The sequence below is a fragment of the Sphaerodactylus townsendi genome, linkage group LG17 (genome assembly GCF_021028975.2).
Source record: "Sphaerodactylus townsendi isolate TG3544 linkage group LG17, MPM_Stown_v2.3, whole genome shotgun sequence".
In the NCBI taxonomy this organism is placed as follows: Eukaryota; Metazoa; Chordata; class Lepidosauria; order Squamata; family Sphaerodactylidae; genus Sphaerodactylus; species Sphaerodactylus townsendi.
This window is the reverse complement of record NC_059441.1, coordinates 13,743,875-13,761,811: the sequence shown is the minus strand read 5'-3', so window position 1 is coordinate 13,761,811 and position 17,937 is coordinate 13,743,875. Positions and strand designations below refer to the sequence as shown.

Below are 17,937 nucleotides of genomic sequence, written 5' to 3'. Positions count from 1 at the left end.
GAGGGTGTAGTAAAAGCTATACACACCCCCTGGGATGGGGAAACCATCCACGCTGGGTGAATGCCCTGCAGCACACTTCTGGATTCAGGGCTTGTCCCTTGCAGATTAAAAAAAACAGGTGTAAAAATTTGGCTTACTGGTCCAGCATTCTTGGCATGCAGGAGATCTCCGGTCCAGTGCCCAGCATCGCCAGTTAAAGGACTGTAGATCATAATCAATGAATATACATTTTTTTTTGAATAGCATTTATTTCCATTTCTTTACATTCCATTTCAAAACTTATGCATAAAAGGATAGGATAGAGAAAGGGGAAAAAGGACCAAAATACAGAGGGAGAAAGAAAGAAAGAAAAGAAAGAAAGAAAGAAAGAAAGAAAGAAAGAAAGAAAGAAAGAAAGAAAGAAAGAAAGAAAGAAAGAGAAAACAGATCAGTTACACTTAACTGTCCAACATACACTTAAGTGATTGTTTATATCATATTCCCCAGCAGCATTAGATAACTAAACAGACGATTAGCCAAAAATTAAGCTGCTCCATTGGGTTCCATATTGTATAGTCGACTTTCATCTAGATTACTGTGATAATTATCAGGCTTACTTTACGAGCTGGAATACTTTTTTTCTATCACGTTTACATAATTTTCCATACTGGTAAGTACATGGAGATAATATCTTGAGCGTCTCAATGAATATACATATTAAGGCTTTAGCTTCCGTAAGCTCCGCTTGCTAAGAAATCCATAAGCGCTGAGCGGGACAGTCGCGACGGCAGAGACGTGTTATAAAAGACTGCAAAGCTTGCAAGAAAAACTGGACATGTCCAGTATAACTGGAATGTGTACGAACTGGTGAATTTAGGGCCGGGCAATATGTAACCTGATCTGGAATAGCCCAATTCTTGTCAAGGCCTTGCATGGCCGGATTCAACTGATTCTGGTGGGTTTTCCAGGCTGTGTGGCCCGGAAAACCCACCAGAACCAGCCCAATTCTTGTTTGTTTCGGTGTATAAAAGACTTGCTTTTGACTGAGTCTCTCAGAGAAACGCCTAGTGGGCACGAGTCTCATTTCTCTCACCGGCAAATAAAGCTTAATTTCTTGAACTTTGGATGGTCCCTGATTTCGCTCTTTGCTTAACAGGACGAGGTTGGTGGTGAAAGACCTTAACAGACCAAGGTCTGGATTGATTCCCCGCTGTGCCACTTGAGCTGTGGAGGCTTATCTAGGGAACCAGATTAGCTTGTGCACTCCAATTCATGCCAGCTGGGTGACCTTGGGCTAGTCACAGTTCTTCGGAGCTCTCTCAGCCTCACCTACTTCACAGGGTGTTTGTTGTGAGGGGGAAGGGAAAGGAGATTGTAAGCCCCTTTGAGTCTCCTAATAGGAGAGAAAGGAGGGATATAAATCCAACTCTTCTTCTTCTTCTTCTTCTTCTTCTTCTTCCACCCATCTTTCTCCACTCCCCTTAATTTCCCCTCTTTTCCCAGTTCGATACATGTCTTCTACAGGAGCAGCAGTGGCATAGGAGGTTAAGAGCTCGTGTATCTAATCTGGAGGAACCGGGTTTGATTCCCAGCTCTGCCGCTTGAGCTGTGGAGACTTATCTGGGGAATTCAGATTAGCCTGTACACTCCCACACATGCCAGCTGGGTAACCTTGGGCTAGTCACAGCTTCTCGGAGCTCTCTCAGCCCCACCTACCTCACAGGGTGTTTGTTGTGAGGGGGGAAGGGCAAGGAGATTGTAAGCCCCTTTGAGTCTCCTACAAGGAGAGAAAGGGGAGATATAAACCCAAACTCTTCTTCTTCTTCTGTGTGTACCCCACTTGTGGTGAAGCTTCGTTCCTCCGAGCACAACACCAGACCGCCACAAGGTATAATCTTCGATAGAACTTGTTTATTAGTTTTCAGATTGACACAGTTTCGTTGGGGACAAACATGGAATGACTCGTTAATCACAAGTGGTCCCCGTATGTTAAAATTCCACTCTCCCCGCCCCCGCCCCCCATATTTTTATACAGAATTTTTTATTTTGTTTGTCAATAAGGTACACCAATAAAACTACTTATGGCACCACAGCTACTCTGGAAGTCTACAAAAGAAATGCAGAACAGAATTGCCGGATCTTTGCCAGGGTGGAGTCGAGCCAAGGGTGGACTCTGCCGCGCCAAAGGAAGAGCAAATCCCGAGGGATTCCAGCGCCAGCAGGCCAAAGCCCCTGATTTTCCCCCTCAAAAGAAAGTCATTGCAAAGGAGATCAGCCTTCTAAACTCAATCCAGCTACTGGTGCCAAGAAACGGAAGCTACTCAACGGCTGGCAAGAAGCTCTGGTAGTCTAAAGCGGGGATCCGTGTGTATCGCCCCCCAAAGTATTTGTCATCTCGTCCTGGCTGAGATTCAGGGGTTTCTCAGAGCACCAATTCGGGTCCCAGCCGGCTTCCACACTACTGCTTTGCTTAACTCTGGCTCTCAAACAAGCAGAATTTGTATTGTCGAAGGCTTTCACGGCCGGAATCACTGGGGTGTTGTGCGGTTTCCGGGCTGTATGGCCGTGTTCTAGCAGCATTCTCTCCTGACGTTTCGCCTGCATCTGTGGCTGGCATCTTCAGAGGATCTGATGGTAGGAAAGCAAGTGGAGTATATATACTTTCCTACTATCAGATCCTCTGAAGATGCCAGCCACAGATGCAGGCGAAACGTCAGGAGAGAATGTTGCTAGAACACGGCCATACAGCCCGGAAACCACACAGCACCCCAAGCAGAATTTGTTTCAGAGCATATGACTATAAATTGCAATATTAGCCTGCATTGCTCTCTTCATATTTCTCCTATATCCTCCTGTGGTTCCCCGAAACCTGCTTTGGTCTGATCTTTCCAGGAAGTCCATACTTCGAGCAGGTTTTCCCGCTGCGTGAATGGGAAGGTGTAGATTTTGAAACCATGTTGGCACAATGTCCCCTATACATTCGCCAAAGACTGCACTATCTGAGACTTTTAAGGAAACAACTGAATGGAAAACTCCGGGTGTCCTTTTACCGCTGTGCTATAGAGAGTGTCTTAACCTACTGCATCTGTGTATGGTTCTCCAGTTGCACAGTGGCAGATAGGAAGGTGCTCCAAAGGGTGATCACTACTGCACAGAGGATTAGCGGCTGCCCTCTCCCCTCCTTGGAAGAACTCTCTAATTCCCGAAGCCTAAAGAAAGCCCAAAATATTCTGAGAGACCCGTCTCATCCAGCACACTCTCTTTTTGAACTGTTACCATCCGGCAGACGATACAGGTCTATCAAAACTAGGACAAAGAGGCTTAGAGACAGCTTCTACTCTGGAGCGATGGCTATGTAAACTCCGCAGCTTCGTGTTGATGTGTTTGGGGCTGTGTAGGGATGGGTGGAGGAAGGGGAAAGGGAGGATGGGGTATGAGTCTGAAATTGTGTGCATCGGGGAATGCTGCTGTAAATTTCATTGTGCGTGCACAATGACAATAAAAAATGCTTATGCTTATGCCAGTCTTCCCGCTTTATGCTGGCTTGATAAATCAACTGCAGTTATAGCGTACACCTCTAGAAGTGCTACAGCTACTATGAATATTTTTTTAAAAACCCACTGGTGGCAAGAGAGGGAGAATCGGCAGGCACCAAGGGATACGACAGAGAATCCTGTGACGATTGGACCATGACAGTATCTGGGTGCTCAAAAAATGAACAGGGTGGGCAATTGGTCGTCAAATCAGCCGTGTGGAGCCAGCTAGGAGTAAGACTGCATGAATCTCAGCCCGTTCCGACAGGGAAACCGAGGGAGGTCAACGATCTAAACTCCCATTTGTTTAAAACAGAAGCCCTGTTCACAAGTTCACATTATAAACTGGTTTTTTTAACACATACACACATTTAGTCATTCTCATGTTACATTCAACGAATGCACAGCTTAACATGTGAGATGAACTCCACATTTATCTAGGTATTGGTTCCTGGCTCCAAAGTGAACACAAGTTGGCTCTTTTCTAACAAACAAATGTACATAGATCTATATAGGATGTACAGGCATTCCCCCTTAACGTGTGACCTGGGCTTGAGTCAGCTTCCGGCCCCTTCCATACACGCAAAATAATGCGCTTTCAACCCACTTTCAATGCACTTTGCAGCTGGATTTTACTGTGCGGAAGAGCAAAATCCACTTGCAAACAATTGTGAAAGTGGATTAAATGTGCATTATTCTGCATGTGCGGAAGGGGCTTCTGTCTCAGACCACAAAGCAGTTTCAAGCAAAATAAAAACCAAGACAATGAATGTCACAGAATCCCACTCAAACACCAACCCTGAGAAACGGGTGGATGCATACAAGAGCACAGTTTTAGATTCCCCCCTTCCCCCGACGTTCAAGTCTTAAACAGGTAATTCCATTTCACGGTTACCTAAAACAATGGGAGGAAAATGTGCATGGCTTTCAAGAAAGTAACTATATCTGAGGGGGAAGGAATATAAAGCTGCAAAAATGCAAGAATAGAACGCTGCACATCTGAACGAACTTAGAAAACGCCCATCGACGGGAGAGTCTGACACTTTGCAGGATTACAAAGTTTAATTCGATTATTGGGTAAAGAGGTTTCTCCAGGGCAAACAGAGAGAGCACATGAAGACGTATGCGCTGTGCTGAAACACTGCTTTGTGATACAAGGGGAAGGTAAAGTGAACAAGGGCTCCCTTTTGTCCAAAGGTGAGATCTTAGGAATCTTTAGCGACACGTGTAAAAAAGAAGTGAGGATGGGAGGAAGGGGCGTTATAAAGCCAAGGGGAAGGAGGGATCTCTAAACTGAGAGCCAGAGTGGTGTAGTGGTTAAGAACAGGTGGATTCTAATCTGGAGAACCGGGTTTGATTCCCCACTCCTCCACCTGTGGCAGAGGCTTATCTGGTGAACCAGATGTGTTTCCGCACTCCTACATTCCTGCTGGGTGACCTTGGGCTAGTCACTGTTCTCTCTGAACTCTCTCAGCCCCACCTGCCTCACAAGGTGTCTGTTGTGGGGAGAGGAAGGGAAAGGAGCTTGTTGTCATATAATATTCGTATGTTACTCTTCGTATCTAGAATAAACGTTATAGAACCTTTCCACGGTCTCCGTTACTTCTATGCTCGAGAGTCTGACACTTGTAAGCCACCTTGAGTCTCCTTATAGGAGAGAAAGGGTGGATATAAATCCAAACTCTTCTTCTTCTTCGAAACCAATTCTGCAGACTCCCCCTTTCAATACAGAAATACTTCCCGGTAAACTAAACATTGAGGGATTCAAGCAGTGGTGTCTTTTTCACAATATGCTACAGTTCAAACCAGGGATCCCCCACCTTTTTGAGTCCAAGGGCACCTGTGCAGTTCTAACTTAACGCAAAAAAAAAGTCTGTCAAAAATGGCTGCCGTAGGAGGTGGAGCCAGCAACAAAATGGCGGCCACATTTTACTTTCAGTCACACAGTGAGATCCCAGTCCTGCGGTGGTAGCTGCGACCAAAGAAACATTTTTAAAAATCTGCCAAGCTTATCAAATCTCCAATGGACAATCGAAAACCCTGCTGGCAAACGCTCCGCATGGCCCCACCAACTTTCTAAAAACACTTGGTGAGCGACAGAAAAGGTGTTGGCGGGCAACCGGGCTCTCACAGACAGAATATTCTGGATATCTGGTCCAATTTGACAAGACCACAATCCTATCTTCTCTTTATTCTTTAAACATTCTTTGGGGCCTGGTTGGGATTGGGTATCAGCAACGGGGATCGAACTCTTCCACTCCCGTGTGATTTTGCCAATCAAACCAGACGTCCCTCTGGCTTTATGCTGCTAATGCTCTCAAAAGAAATAACAGGCGGGCCAGTTTTTCTTTCGAGAGCCAACAACAGAAAAATCGCAAGGAGAAAAGAATCGCAGCCCCTCTCTTCCCTTTCATCCAATCCCACAGAAATCATTCAGCTTCTACGAGCAATTATTTGAATGCTGGGAAAACCAAAACACAGATATAGCCAGACGCTGATGATGATGATGATGCAGAAAAAGGATGGGTTAAAAAAGCAAGGAGCAGCAGTGGTGTCATGGTTAAGAGCAGGTGCACTCTAATCTGGAGAACTGGGTTCGATTCCCCACTCTGCCACTTGAGCTGTGGAGGCTGATCTGGGGAACCAGATTAGCTTGTGCTCTCCAACACATGCCAGCTGGGTGACCTTGGGCTAGGCACAGTTCTTCGGAGCTCTTTCAGCCCCACCCACCTCACAGGGTGTTTGTTATGGGAGGGGGGAAGGGAAAGGAGATTGTGAGCCCCTTTGAGTCTCCTTCCAGGACAGAAAGGGGGGATATAAATCCAAACTCTTCTTCTTCTGCTTCTAAATAGAAACTGGAAGGAAAAGGAACCTCTACAGCGCTTCCTTTCACACAAAAGACTCGACGTCCAACTGGATTTTAAGTAATCCTTTACCCTGCAGCACACCGATGATGTGTGGGATCCAATGAAAAGAACCCACAACATCCGTGGGGAACTTAGGAGATCATTTGGAGGGCGGAAGACTCAGAATTGGATGAGTTTCACACTGAAAAGCCGGCGGACACAAGAACGCAAGCGGACACCTCTTTTTTGAAAGTCACGCAGAAATACTGTCTTCCTAGCAAGGACGCCTAAAAGTGGGGGTGGTGGGGGGCCGTTTTGTGTTACTCACAACTGCACAACTGTGACCCTCTGAAGCAAGGAGGACAGGGATGCGTGGGGCTCCTCTTGGCGAGAAGAGAGGCAGGAAGTCCTAATAAGGCAGCCATCCAAAATATGTTAGGCATCAAGGGCTGCCGGGGCAGGACGACCGGTGCCAAAACCTCCCGGAAAACGCAGCCGTCGTGGGCTACCTTGCAGGGAGAGTTTCCATCTTTGCTTGCCTTTTGGGGGTCCCTCGGATTCTCTGCTACGAACACCACCAACCACCACGGTAATATATATTTTTGTTTAAAAAAAACCACAACTGCACTGATTCACAGATGGGGGGAAATTAAAAAAAAAATTAGCACACACGTACGATTACTACAGCACAAACACATTTGTCCTGCAGATCAAGTCACGGCGTCTTCGAACAGAAAGGGAGAAAAATAGATATATGTTTATGTCTCCAAGGACAAGAGGATCCCTAAAGAGGGTCCCGTTCCACCGTCAAGAGGAGGAAGGAGAATAAATATCTGCCAGGCCTCCTCTGCCAGGAAGGTTATTGTACACTGAGCCCTGCCCTCCCCCCCGGACACGTGGACTCCACGCTCACGTACACACACACACCCCCGCACTCAGCCACGCCCCGACTAACGCGCCAATCTCTCCCGAGCCATAACCTTCCCTTCACATCTCGTTGGGGTAGTTGTAGTTCGGGGTGGCTGAATACTGCGTCTCGTGCTGCATCATGGCTCCCTGCGCGGCCCCGACGGCCACGTTCTGCGCCGCCTGCTGGACGTGCGGGTTCTTCCACGCGCCCGTTGTCCACTCCTCCTGAGCCTTGCTGAAGCTGCCGCCGCTTCCCCGATAAAATTTGTGCACCTGTGTCAGGGACCGGAAGAGGAGAGGTGACCATTGCGGGCACTGCATTGGGTTGTTACCTGAGAGCAGAGGTGTATCTAGGGAAGATGTAGCTCAGTGCACAATATGAGTTTTTTTTTCTCCTCGCTCTGTATGGGCGGGTGGCCGCCCTTCCCCCACCACGACCAAACTTTTTTTGCACCAGATCTTGAAGTCAGTGTATGGACCCAAGGGGGGGGGGGAGGATGGGTGCGGGGGTGATTTTAAGAACATAAGAACAAGCCAGCTGGATCAGACCAGAGTCCATCTAGTCCAGCTCTCTGCTACTCGCAGTGGCCCACCAGGTGCCTTTGGGAGCTCACCTGCAGGAGGTGAAAGCAATGGCCTTCTGCGGCTGTTGCTCCTGAGCACCTGGACTGTTAAGGCATTTGCAATCTCAGATCAAAGAGGATCAAGATTGGTAGCCATAAATCGACTTCTCCTCCATGAATCTGTCCAAGCCCCTTTTAAAGCTATCCAGGTTAGTGGCCATCACCACCTCCTATGGCAGCATATTCTAAACACCAATCACACGTTGCGTGAAGAAGTGTTTCCTTTGATTAGTCCTAATTCTTCCCCCCAGCATTTTCAACGGATGCCCCCTGGTTCTAGTATTGTGAGAAAGAGAGAAAAATTTCTCTCTGTCAACATTTTCTACCCCATGCATAATTGTATAGACTTCAATCATATCCCTCTTCAAACGTCTCCTCTCCAAACTAAAGAGTCCCAAACGCTGCAGCCTCTCCTCATAGGGAAGGTGCTCCAGTCCCTCAATCATCCTCGTTGCCCTTCTCTGCACTTTTTCTATCTCTTCAATATCCTTTTTGAGATGTGGCAACCAGAACTGAACACAGGACTCCAAGTGCGGTCGCACCACGGCTTTATATAAGGGCATAACAATTTTCTGCCCCTCACGTGACTAAATGGCTGCAGCCCCAGCGGCGGAACTACAAGGGGACGGGGGTGCACCGTGCACCGGGTGCACACCTGGGGGGGTGCAGAAAATCGGCCCCTCCCCCTTTCTCCCGCCCCCCTCGCGAAACCCCCCATCCCCCTTCCCACATTTACCTTAGTTCTTTTCCTTTTCTGGAACGTTTTCAGGCTGTAAAAGGCATGTTTGCAGTAAAAACGGCCTGAGGAACTACAGTTCCCAGGAGACCTTGGGGCTCACAAGGTCTCCTGGGAAGTATAGTTCCCATCAGGCCGTTTTTACTGTGAACAGGCCTTTTGCAGCCTGAAAAAGTTCAAGAAAAAGGAAAAGAACAAAGGGCTAAAGATGTTGAGAAAGGAAAAAAGAGGGGGGAAAAGCAAGAGGCAGTGCTTCGCCGGGAGGGGTGCAGCGGGAGGGGGGAGGGGTGCCGCGGGGGGCCATGGGGGGCAGAAAATATAGAATGTGCACCAGACGCAGTTTGGCCCAGCTACACCTTTGTGCAGCCCAGAGACATTTGACCCCATATGTCCCCCTGGGTGGAGAAAATGAGATAGCCCATTGCCCATTGCTTGCCAAGTCAGATTCCACTACTCCCCTTTCGAAGCAGAAGGAGGGGAGACCCAGAGCTTGATAAGGGGGCTCCTGGTTGCATACAGAAGACACCAGCAACACCTCCATAGACATGAGCCATTCCGACCCGCAGAACTCTTACCATGCTGAGGGCGATGAAGGAGAAAACCGACATGGCTGTAAAGAGGATGGTGGGAATCAGCATCACTACTGCAGAGCCCACGTTGCTGCCGAAGAAAGAGATGGCCGCGATCCAGCCGCTGCGGGGAAACCAGAACAAGTTTGGAGGCATCTGTTCAACTGACAGGCGAAACCCCGAATCCCTCCACCATGACACAATCTACGGAGCCTGCCTTGGCGAAGAGAGCAGCAATGTCTAGTTCAGGGGTTGCCACAGCTCCTGCCAACAAAGAAGGCGCCAGATAAAATCGGCAAATGAGCTGGGCTATGATTCGGTGAAGAAAGGGTTCTTCCCTCGGCCTTGGAGACTTACCAGACCCCCCAACCGGGGATCCCGACCGCTTGGATAATGCTGATCACCAACTGAGCCATGAACGTGAAGAAGAAAGCCATGAAACTGAAGGAGCTGTCTGTCCTACAAGAGAAAAAAATGTAAAAGCTGATCACCCTGTGGATGACGGTTCTTCTGTCATTAGACTGGGAAAAGTCCTTTTAGACTGGGAAAAGTCCTTTTAGACCGGGAAAAGTCCTTTTAGACTGGAAAAAGTCCTTTTAGACCGGGAAAAGTCCTTTTAGACTGGGAAAAGTCCTCGCTGCACCAACTGACAAGCATCTCTCATGCCGGCAGTTCTTCGGTGGTTCAGAAAAGAGCCATCCCCGAGCATAGCTAGACAGAGACAGCCCCGCTAGGGTCAAAACAGTCCCATGGAAAAAAGAGGACAGAGAAAGCAGGTATTTACTGGTGGGATAAAATTGAGCCGAATGTGAGCATAAGGTGGTGAAAACGACACTCAGCTTGGACGTAGGAACCCCAGGTTCAAATCCTTGCTCAGGTAGGATTCGCTAGCAAGGTCCTGTCTTGCCGCATGAACTACCTGGCAAGAACGCGATGCCTTTTCCGCTAGCTTCTCAGCTGAAATTGGTTCCTGAAGCTTTTTAACTCAAGAAGCAAACAAACAAACAAAATCTACTGGCCCTGCCCTCTACGTTCACTATGGGGCAGAACACCACTGTATAATCAGCCCGGTGGTCTCACAGGATCCTTGAGGAAAAGCTTTTATTTCCTGGTGGAAGCAGACAGTCCGTGAAAGACCCCTTTGCCATGCATCAGGATTGGTTGATGACCTATTGACCGATTTCTGATGCCAGCCCTGAACAAGAGATTTATACCTCACCTTTTCTCTCCTGTAAGGAGACTCAAGGTGGCTGACAAGGTCCTTTCCCTTCCTCTCCCCACAATAGACACCTTGTGAGGTAGGTGGGGCTGAGAGAACTCTGAAGAACTGTGACTAGCCCAGGGTCACCCAGTAGGAATGTAGGAGTGCGGAAACACATCTGGTTCAACAGATAAGCCTCTGCCACTCTGGCGGAGGAGTGGGGAATCAATCCCGGTTCTCCAGATTAGAATCCACCTGCTCTCAACCACTACACCAGATGGTAATGCCTTAGAATTTCCTGGTCCTGACTGCCAACTGAGCCCCAAAAAGGTGGAAAAGGGAGAGGGGAGACTCACTTGAAGGCTTTGTAAATGGGTCTGAACCAGCAGACGTAAGAACAGGGCGTAAAAAGAATAAGCCAGAGAATAGCCAGTCCAAAGTTAACCGCTCCGCCGCCGCCAATCATCCACGCGAGGCAGCCAATCAGATTTACCGCCAAAGTGATGCTGTTCACTGCAAACACACGTAGACAAAGAAAGACACACAGAGAGGAGGGGCCAGAGTGGCAGTGTCAACACAGCAAGCAGGGCGCTAGAGAAGACCCTTTCGAGGTGAAAGCACAGGCATCGGATCCCAACCTAATGAACCTTCTGTCTGCTTTTTCAAAGGCTCATTTCTCAAATGCCCTCCAGCTGGGCTGCCTTGTGGCCAGTAAACTCTGTACTGTCCTTCAAGGGGTGTAGAAGAAGAAGAAGAAGAAAAAGAAGAAGAGTTTGGATTTATATCCCCCCTTTCTCTCCTGCAGGAGACTCAAAGGGGCTGACAATCTCCTTGCCCTTCCCCCCTCACAACAAACACCCTGTGAGGTGGGTGGGGCTGAGAGAGCTCCGAGAAGCTGTGACTAACCTAAGGTCACCCAGCTGGCGTGTGTGGGAGTGCACAGGCTAATCTGAATTCCCCAGAGAAGCCTCCACAGCTCAGGCGGCAGAGCTGGGAATCAAACCCGGTTCCTCCAGATCAGAGTGCACCTGCTCTTAGCCACTACGCCACTGCTGCAAGATTTATATCCTTCCCTTTCTCTCCTGTAAAGAGACTCAAAGGGATTTACAATCTCCTTTCCCTTCCCCCCCCCCCATAACACCCTGTGAGGTGGGTGGGGCTGAGAGAGCTCCGCAAAGCTGTGACTAGCCCAAGGTCACCCAGCTGGCGTGTGTGGGAGTGCCCAGGCCGATCTGAATTCCCCAGAGAAGCCTCCACAGCTCAGGCGGCAGAGCGGAGAATCAAACCCGGTTCCTCCAGATTAGATACACGAGCTCTTAGCCTCCTACGCCACTGCTGCTCCTAGATGTAGATGGGTGGGGTTTTGCACTTCTGTGATTTTAACCGGACAGTTCGAGAATGTTAAATTTTCATGTGTCACCCAGCTAGTTTACACTGGAAGGTGGGGAAGAATACCAGTCCAATATTTTTAAAAATCTGCCTCTCAAATGTGACACAAAGGTAGAACAATTTATTTCTTAAAAGAAAAAGACTGTTGTTATACTCTCTTCCACTGAAAGGTTAAAGCGGAATTGTACATTCATTTGGCACTTGCTGGACCATCTTTGTCGTGGACCATGCTCCACTTGGATTCTAGAGTTTGAAAAGTTTGGATTTATACCCCACCTTTCTCTCCTGTAAGGCGACTCAAGGTGGCTTTCAAGCTCCTTTCCCTTCCTCTCCCCACAACAGATACCTTGCGAGGCAGGTGGGCCTGAGAGAGCTCTGAAGAACAGTGACTAGCCCAAGGTCACCCAGCAGGAATGTAGGAATGCAGAAACACATCAGATTCATCAGATAAGCCTTCACCACTCAGGTAGAGGAGTGGGGAATCAAACCCGGTTCTCCAGATTAGAATCCAACTACTCCTAACCACTACATCACACTGGCTCTCAGTGCCTACATAGTTCTGTTCCCCCTACACTCGCCTTTTCCTATCCTTTCTTCTCCTTTAAGAGGTTGTGCCGTGGTCTGCCTGGGGACAAATTTGGCCACCTGTTTTGATAAAGGCAGCACATGAGAATGAATGATGATTCTCATATTCGTTCGGGACTATATTCTACTGCGGAAGCATACCAATTCCTCACTGCTGCACCTCAAGCGACCGAACTATCATCTTTCTGTGGAACAGAGTACAGCTGCCAATTGAACCGCGCTTTCCACCCCTCAAACTTTGCGCATGCGCTTCTGAAATCACTGAAAGGGTCCTCTCTGAACAGCTTGGAGTTAGCAAAAATTTAGTTTCAGGATGTTAAACCGCTGACAGGTTTTCATGTGTATTTGTGTCAAGAACTCAAGAACGAAAACGGGAAAAAAAGGGAAGCCGGTTAATGACCAGACAAGAGCAGCATTTGGCGGCTATCTGGGGCTGACAAAATCCATTTTCCCATTTCTGAAGAATTTGGGCTCCACCTCTGGGTTTGACTCCAGAGAGACACATCCAGGAAACAAACCAGTAAAACAGAGGTGGGATCCAGCAGGTTCTCACAGGTTACTAATTATTTGTGTGTGCCGAGAGGGGGTTACTAATTGGTGATTTTGCCACGTGATTTTTGCCTTAGTGACGCCCCTCCTCTCAGCAGTAGCGCGCAGAACTTGAAGCCGTCTAGCAGGAGGTGCACCGGCGTGCGTGGCACCCTGCGCCTGCGTGCATTCGTTTCCCCCCCAAGGACCGGCGCAGCGGCTGCGTCCTTGCCACAGCCCCACCTAGCAATGCCCGGCCACGCCCCCATTGTGCCCCGCCCAGCCCAACTGGCGCTACGCCACTGTTTGAATCCCACCACCATGGAAACCTGTTACTAAAATTTTTGGCTCCCACCACTGCAGCCAAACTCCCCGAACGAATCCAATCCCAAAAGGCAGGATAAGGTTTCTGCTGCTGCTCTTGCCCTTCCATTAGTAGCAATTCAAAACAGTACGGAGGGGAGGAGGAAGAGACAGGGAATCATAGAATCATAGAGTTGGAAGAGACCCCAAGGATCTCTCGGCCCTTCCCTCCCACTCCCAGGCAAACGTGCCCCTCTGCCCTCCAAAGGCACAACTCACGCATCCAGAGGTAGTAAAGACGTTTGGCCATGGTTCGGTGCTGCGGAGGGATCTCCTCGTCGAAATCCTGGTAGAAGCACGGCTTCAAGGGGATGAATCGAGGCAGGGGAGGGAAATTGTTCATCTTGTCTACAAGGCAAAGAAGAAGAAGAGGAGTTTGGATTTATATCCCCCCTTTCTCTCTTGTAAAGAAACTCAAAGGGGCTTACAATCTCCTTACCCTTCCCCGCTCACGACAAACGCCCTGTGAGGTGGGTGGGGCTGAGAGAGCTCCGAAAAGCTGTGACTAGCCCAGGGGTGTAATGCCCATTGGGCAAGGTAGGCAGCTGCCCAGGGCACCTCCTTGTGGGGGGCATCAAAATGCAGGGTTCGTTTTGGGGTATTTTTAGTGGTTTTCCGTTTTTGGCCTGCAGGGGGCGCAGTTTTTAGGCTAGCGGCACCAAACTTTCAGCGTATCATCAGGAGACTGTCCTTATGCTATTCCCCAAGTTTGGTGAGGTTTGGTTCAGGGAGTCCAAGGTTATGGACTCCCAAAGGGGGTGCCCCCATCCCCCATTGTTTCCAATAGGAGCTCATAGGAGATGGGGGCTACAGTTTTGAGGGTCCATAACTTTGGCCCCCCTGAACCAAACTGCACCAAACTTGCTCAAATAAGCTGAAATTTTGGTGCTGATATGTCTAAAAATGCACCCCCTGCAGACACCAATGTCCTGGTGCAAAAAAAATTTGGTCGTGGTGGAGTGGCCGCCCATGGGGGGGTGGCATCCAACTCAGGTTTTGCCCAGGGCTACAGTTTGCCTCGTTACGCCCCTGGACTAGCCCAAGGTCATCCAGCTGGCATGTGTTGGAGTACACAAGCTAATCTAGTTCACCAGATAAGCTTCCATAGCTCAAGTGGCGGAGCGGGGAATCCAACCCGGTTCTCCAGATTAGAGTGCACCTGCTCTTAACCACTACGCCACACTGGCTCTCAAGGCAAAGAACAGGACATTTCTTTTCCCCATCCCCATTTGTCTCTCCTAAACGGAAACAGTGGGATTCAGTATTTATACCAGTATTTATCAAATAAATATAATTGGATTAATCAGACGTACAGTTGCCAGATCCAGATTGGGGAATTCCTGGAGAGTTGGTTGGTGGAGCATGAGGAGGGCGGGGTTTGGGAAGGGGAGGGGCTTCACTGGGATATAATACCATAGAGTCCAACTGCAATCATTGGACGTTAGGTACACCTAAAAATAGCAATGAGAACTTAAAGAACCAGATGAAGTATTCCTCTGCACATCACTGATTCTCATAGGCCAGTGGTGGCGAACCTTTGGCACTCCAGATGTTATGGACTACAATTCCCATCAGCCCCTGCCAGCATGGCCAAGTCACTTCCAATTGGGAAGGCTGCTGGGAATTGTAGTCCATAACATCTGGAGTGCTGGCGGGGGCTGCTGGGAATTGTAGTCCATAACATCTGGAGTGCCAAAGGTTCGCCACCACGGTCATAGGCCCTCTTTCCCGGCCATATGTCAATGTGGGGTTTAATGGCTTTGTATATATCAGTGGCTGATTATGCACAAGGTGTCCACTGCGCAATGGGGGCAAATGTCCATCACGGCAAGATTTCTGGTACGGACGTATTTCCTCAAGCCCCGCTTTCATTTTCCATTCTCTCCGTGGCAAGCGACAGCACTTCTAGCACGATTCTAATCTCCTTCGCTGCCAGAGAGGGTCAGATTTGCCAGTGAACGCAGCTTTGCCCTGGATATGTTCCCTCTACCCACAGTCAGCCTTCCCACTTCCTCGCACTGCCATCAAAGCCTTCCCCCTCACCCCCCCTTCTTTCATGTTGCTGCTTGTTTCAAGTCAGAGAAAAGAAGGTCACTCACACAGGCTTAGCCAAAACACACCAAGCTCTAATTCTCATATTGATATATTAAGATATCAATATAATACTAACAGAGGGTACTTGGAAATAACAAGCATATCTGCCCTCCGGTGGTGGCGGCGGCGGAGGCGGCAGCAACTATGTGGAGAAAAGGGGACCAAATATCAGCTCTAGGATGGTCCCCTTCTTTAGCAGCCTGTGGTCCAGGGAATTGCTTTGCCTCTTTCATTTGATGGGGGAAGTAATTTTGGAACAGTAATATCAATATAAGTGCAGTTTAAAGGGGCAATCTTCATATCTATAATGAGATTTGTGCCTTCAAGGATTGTTTGACGGGAGGAGTTAAGGGAACCAGGCCCGGGAGAGTTCTCTTCAGAAAAGTTCTGTGGCAAGAGTGCCTCTTCATGTGTAAACAGAGGCACCAAGAAACCTCTATCCTACCTCCCATGGCACCTCTACTTTTTTGGACCACTGCCAGACAGAAAAATCCTTCCCGGCACCACCGAAGCTGAAAGAGAGCAGGGGAAAGCCGTGAGGTTAAAAGGAAACAGAGTTCTTTTTAAGCATAAAGGAAACAAGAACATTCTCTACATGCTATAATTTCCTGCTTCTAAAAGGGACTCTTTGCTGTTGGGTCATAACATGATTGGAATCAGCTTGGCATTATGTGGAACAACGATGCCCTCTTCTCAGTGAGGAGGGCTTGTGGCTTAGTGGTAGAGAATCTGCCTGGCCTCCAGAAGGTCCCGGGTTCAATACTTGGCATCTCCAGTCAAATTAATCAGGTAGAAGGTGATGAGAAAATTGATCTGAGAACTCGGATTAGTGGCAGAGGATCAACTCGGCAGAAAAGGATCCGACATTTTGGGAAGAGGACTGGGATCCAGCAGGTTCTCACAGGTTCCCGAGAGTAGGTTACTAATTATTTGTGTGTGCCGAGAGGGGGTTACTAATTGGTGATTTTGCCACGTGATTTTTGCCTTAGTTACGCCCCTCCTCTCAGCAGTAGCATGCAGAACTTGGAGCAGTCTAGCGGCTGCGTCCTTGCCACAGCCCCGCCCAGGAATGCCCCGCCCCTGGAATGCCTGGCCACGCCCCCGTTGTGCCCCGCCCAGCCCCATTGGTGCTACGCCACAGTTTGAATCCCACCACCATGGGAACCTGCTACTAAAATTTTTGGATCCCACCACTGACTGTAACAGTCATGCAAGAGGAGCCGGCTCAACTTCCAAGGGACTGGCCACGTTTGCGGCAGCCTCGGGCTTCGCCGTGTGCTTTCCAGGAGATGGGTCAGAGAAAGCGAGAACCTCAGGTGGTGGCAGCCCAAGCACACGCGCACAGCAGGGACAACCTGGGCATTGACGTCCTTCCTTGCTATATCAACTAGCTAATAGTTTGGCTCAGTGGTGTAGTGGTTTAAGAGCAGGTGCACTCTAATCTGGAGAACCGGGTTTGATTCCCCGCTCTGCCACTTGAGCTGTGGAGGCTTATCTGGTGAACTAGATTAGCTTGTGCACTCCAACACATGCCAGCTGGGTGACCTTGGGCTAGTCAGAGTTCTTCAGAGCTCTCTCAGCCCCCCTTACCTCACAGGGTGTTTGTTGTGAGTGGGAGGGAAAGAGCACACCAGCACATGCCAGCTGGGTGACCTTGGGCTAGGCACAGTTCTTCAGAACTCTTTCAGCCCCCCTTACCTCACAGCGTGTTTGGGGGGGGGGAGGGAAAGGAGATTGTAAGCCCCTTTGAGTCTCCTTACAGGAGAGAAAGGGGGGGGGATATAAATCCAAACTCCTCTTCTTCTTTCTTTCCCAAGGTTTTAGAGCGAGTGAAAACAGCTCCCCGAACTTCACCAAGAGGATGAGGAGGGCAGGAGGAAAGGAACCATCCAGCCAAAAAAGAGATGCAAAACAGCTTTGTATGGAATAATTTGGTCCATCAGGGAGAGCATTGTCTGCTCTAACTGACAGCTGCTCTCCAGGGCCTCCAGGTCCGGTTTTTCACATCACCAACTGCCCAGTCCTTTTAACTGGAGGGATCGAAGCCTGTAACTTCCTGTACGCCAAGTTCACGCTGTACCAAAGAGTCCTGGCCTCCCTACCAAAGATCTTAGCCTTTAATCCACTCAAGGTTCTTAACCTTTAATCCACTGTTACTACCCTCGAGGATGCTGCAGAATTATCGTGACATGGACACGAGCCAGTCAAAAATTAGGATGGCAATCTAGAACAAGAAATCCAGAGGAAGTGTAACAGCCCGGGTTGGGCGGGGGGAATGTTTATAAAGAGAGTAGCGTTGAGGTCTATTGGGATCTTTAGTGTATGTATTCTCTTGCTTTTACTATTTTATTTTCTGTGTTTTTTCTGTCTGACTTGGATGGAACAAGCTAGCGTAATCTCATCAGATCTTAGAAGCTAAGCAGGGTCGGCCCTGGTTAGTATTTTGGGGGGGGGGGTGGGGGGATGGGGGGGGGTGGGGGGGGGGCGGGGTGGCGGGGGGGGAGGTGTGGGGGGGGGGGGGGGTGGGGGGGGGGGGGGGTGGGGGGGGAGGGGGGGGGGGGGGGGGGGGGGTGGGGGGGGGG

At 49.2% G+C, this 17,937-nt stretch overlaps 1 protein-coding gene across 1 annotated transcript; it reads right to left on the bottom strand.

The window, feature by feature from the left end:
* Window positions 1–6,607: 6,607 nt before the first annotated feature.
* SCAMP5 (secretory carrier membrane protein 5) lies at window positions 6,608–15,892 on the bottom strand. Its single transcript, XM_048482177.1, has 6 exons — window positions 15,801–15,892; window positions 13,481–13,609; window positions 10,753–10,909; window positions 9,553–9,654; window positions 9,202–9,319; window positions 6,608–7,540 (listed from the first exon to the last, which is right to left on the bottom strand). The coding sequence occupies exons 1-6, from the start codon at window positions 15,805–15,807 to the stop codon at window positions 7,346–7,348; spliced, it is 708 nt and encodes a 235-aa protein (XP_048338134.1). The 5' UTR covers window positions 15,808–15,892; the 3' UTR covers window positions 6,608–7,345.
* Window positions 15,893–17,937: the final 2,045 nt, after the last annotated feature.

What these genes read in the sequence shown, in the direction of transcription:
- SCAMP5 (XM_048482177.1), bottom strand. An exon ending in ATCCCCGGTTGGGGGGTCTG is followed by an intron (nt 9,320 to 9,552) that starts GTAAGTCTCCAA and finishes GTTTCCCCGCAG; the next exon opens with CGGCTGGATCGCGGCCATCT. An exon ending in CCTTCATCGCCCTCAGCATG is followed by an intron (nt 7,541 to 9,201) that starts GTAAGAGTTCTG and finishes TCCCTGACACAG; the next exon opens with GTGCACAAATTTTATCGGGG.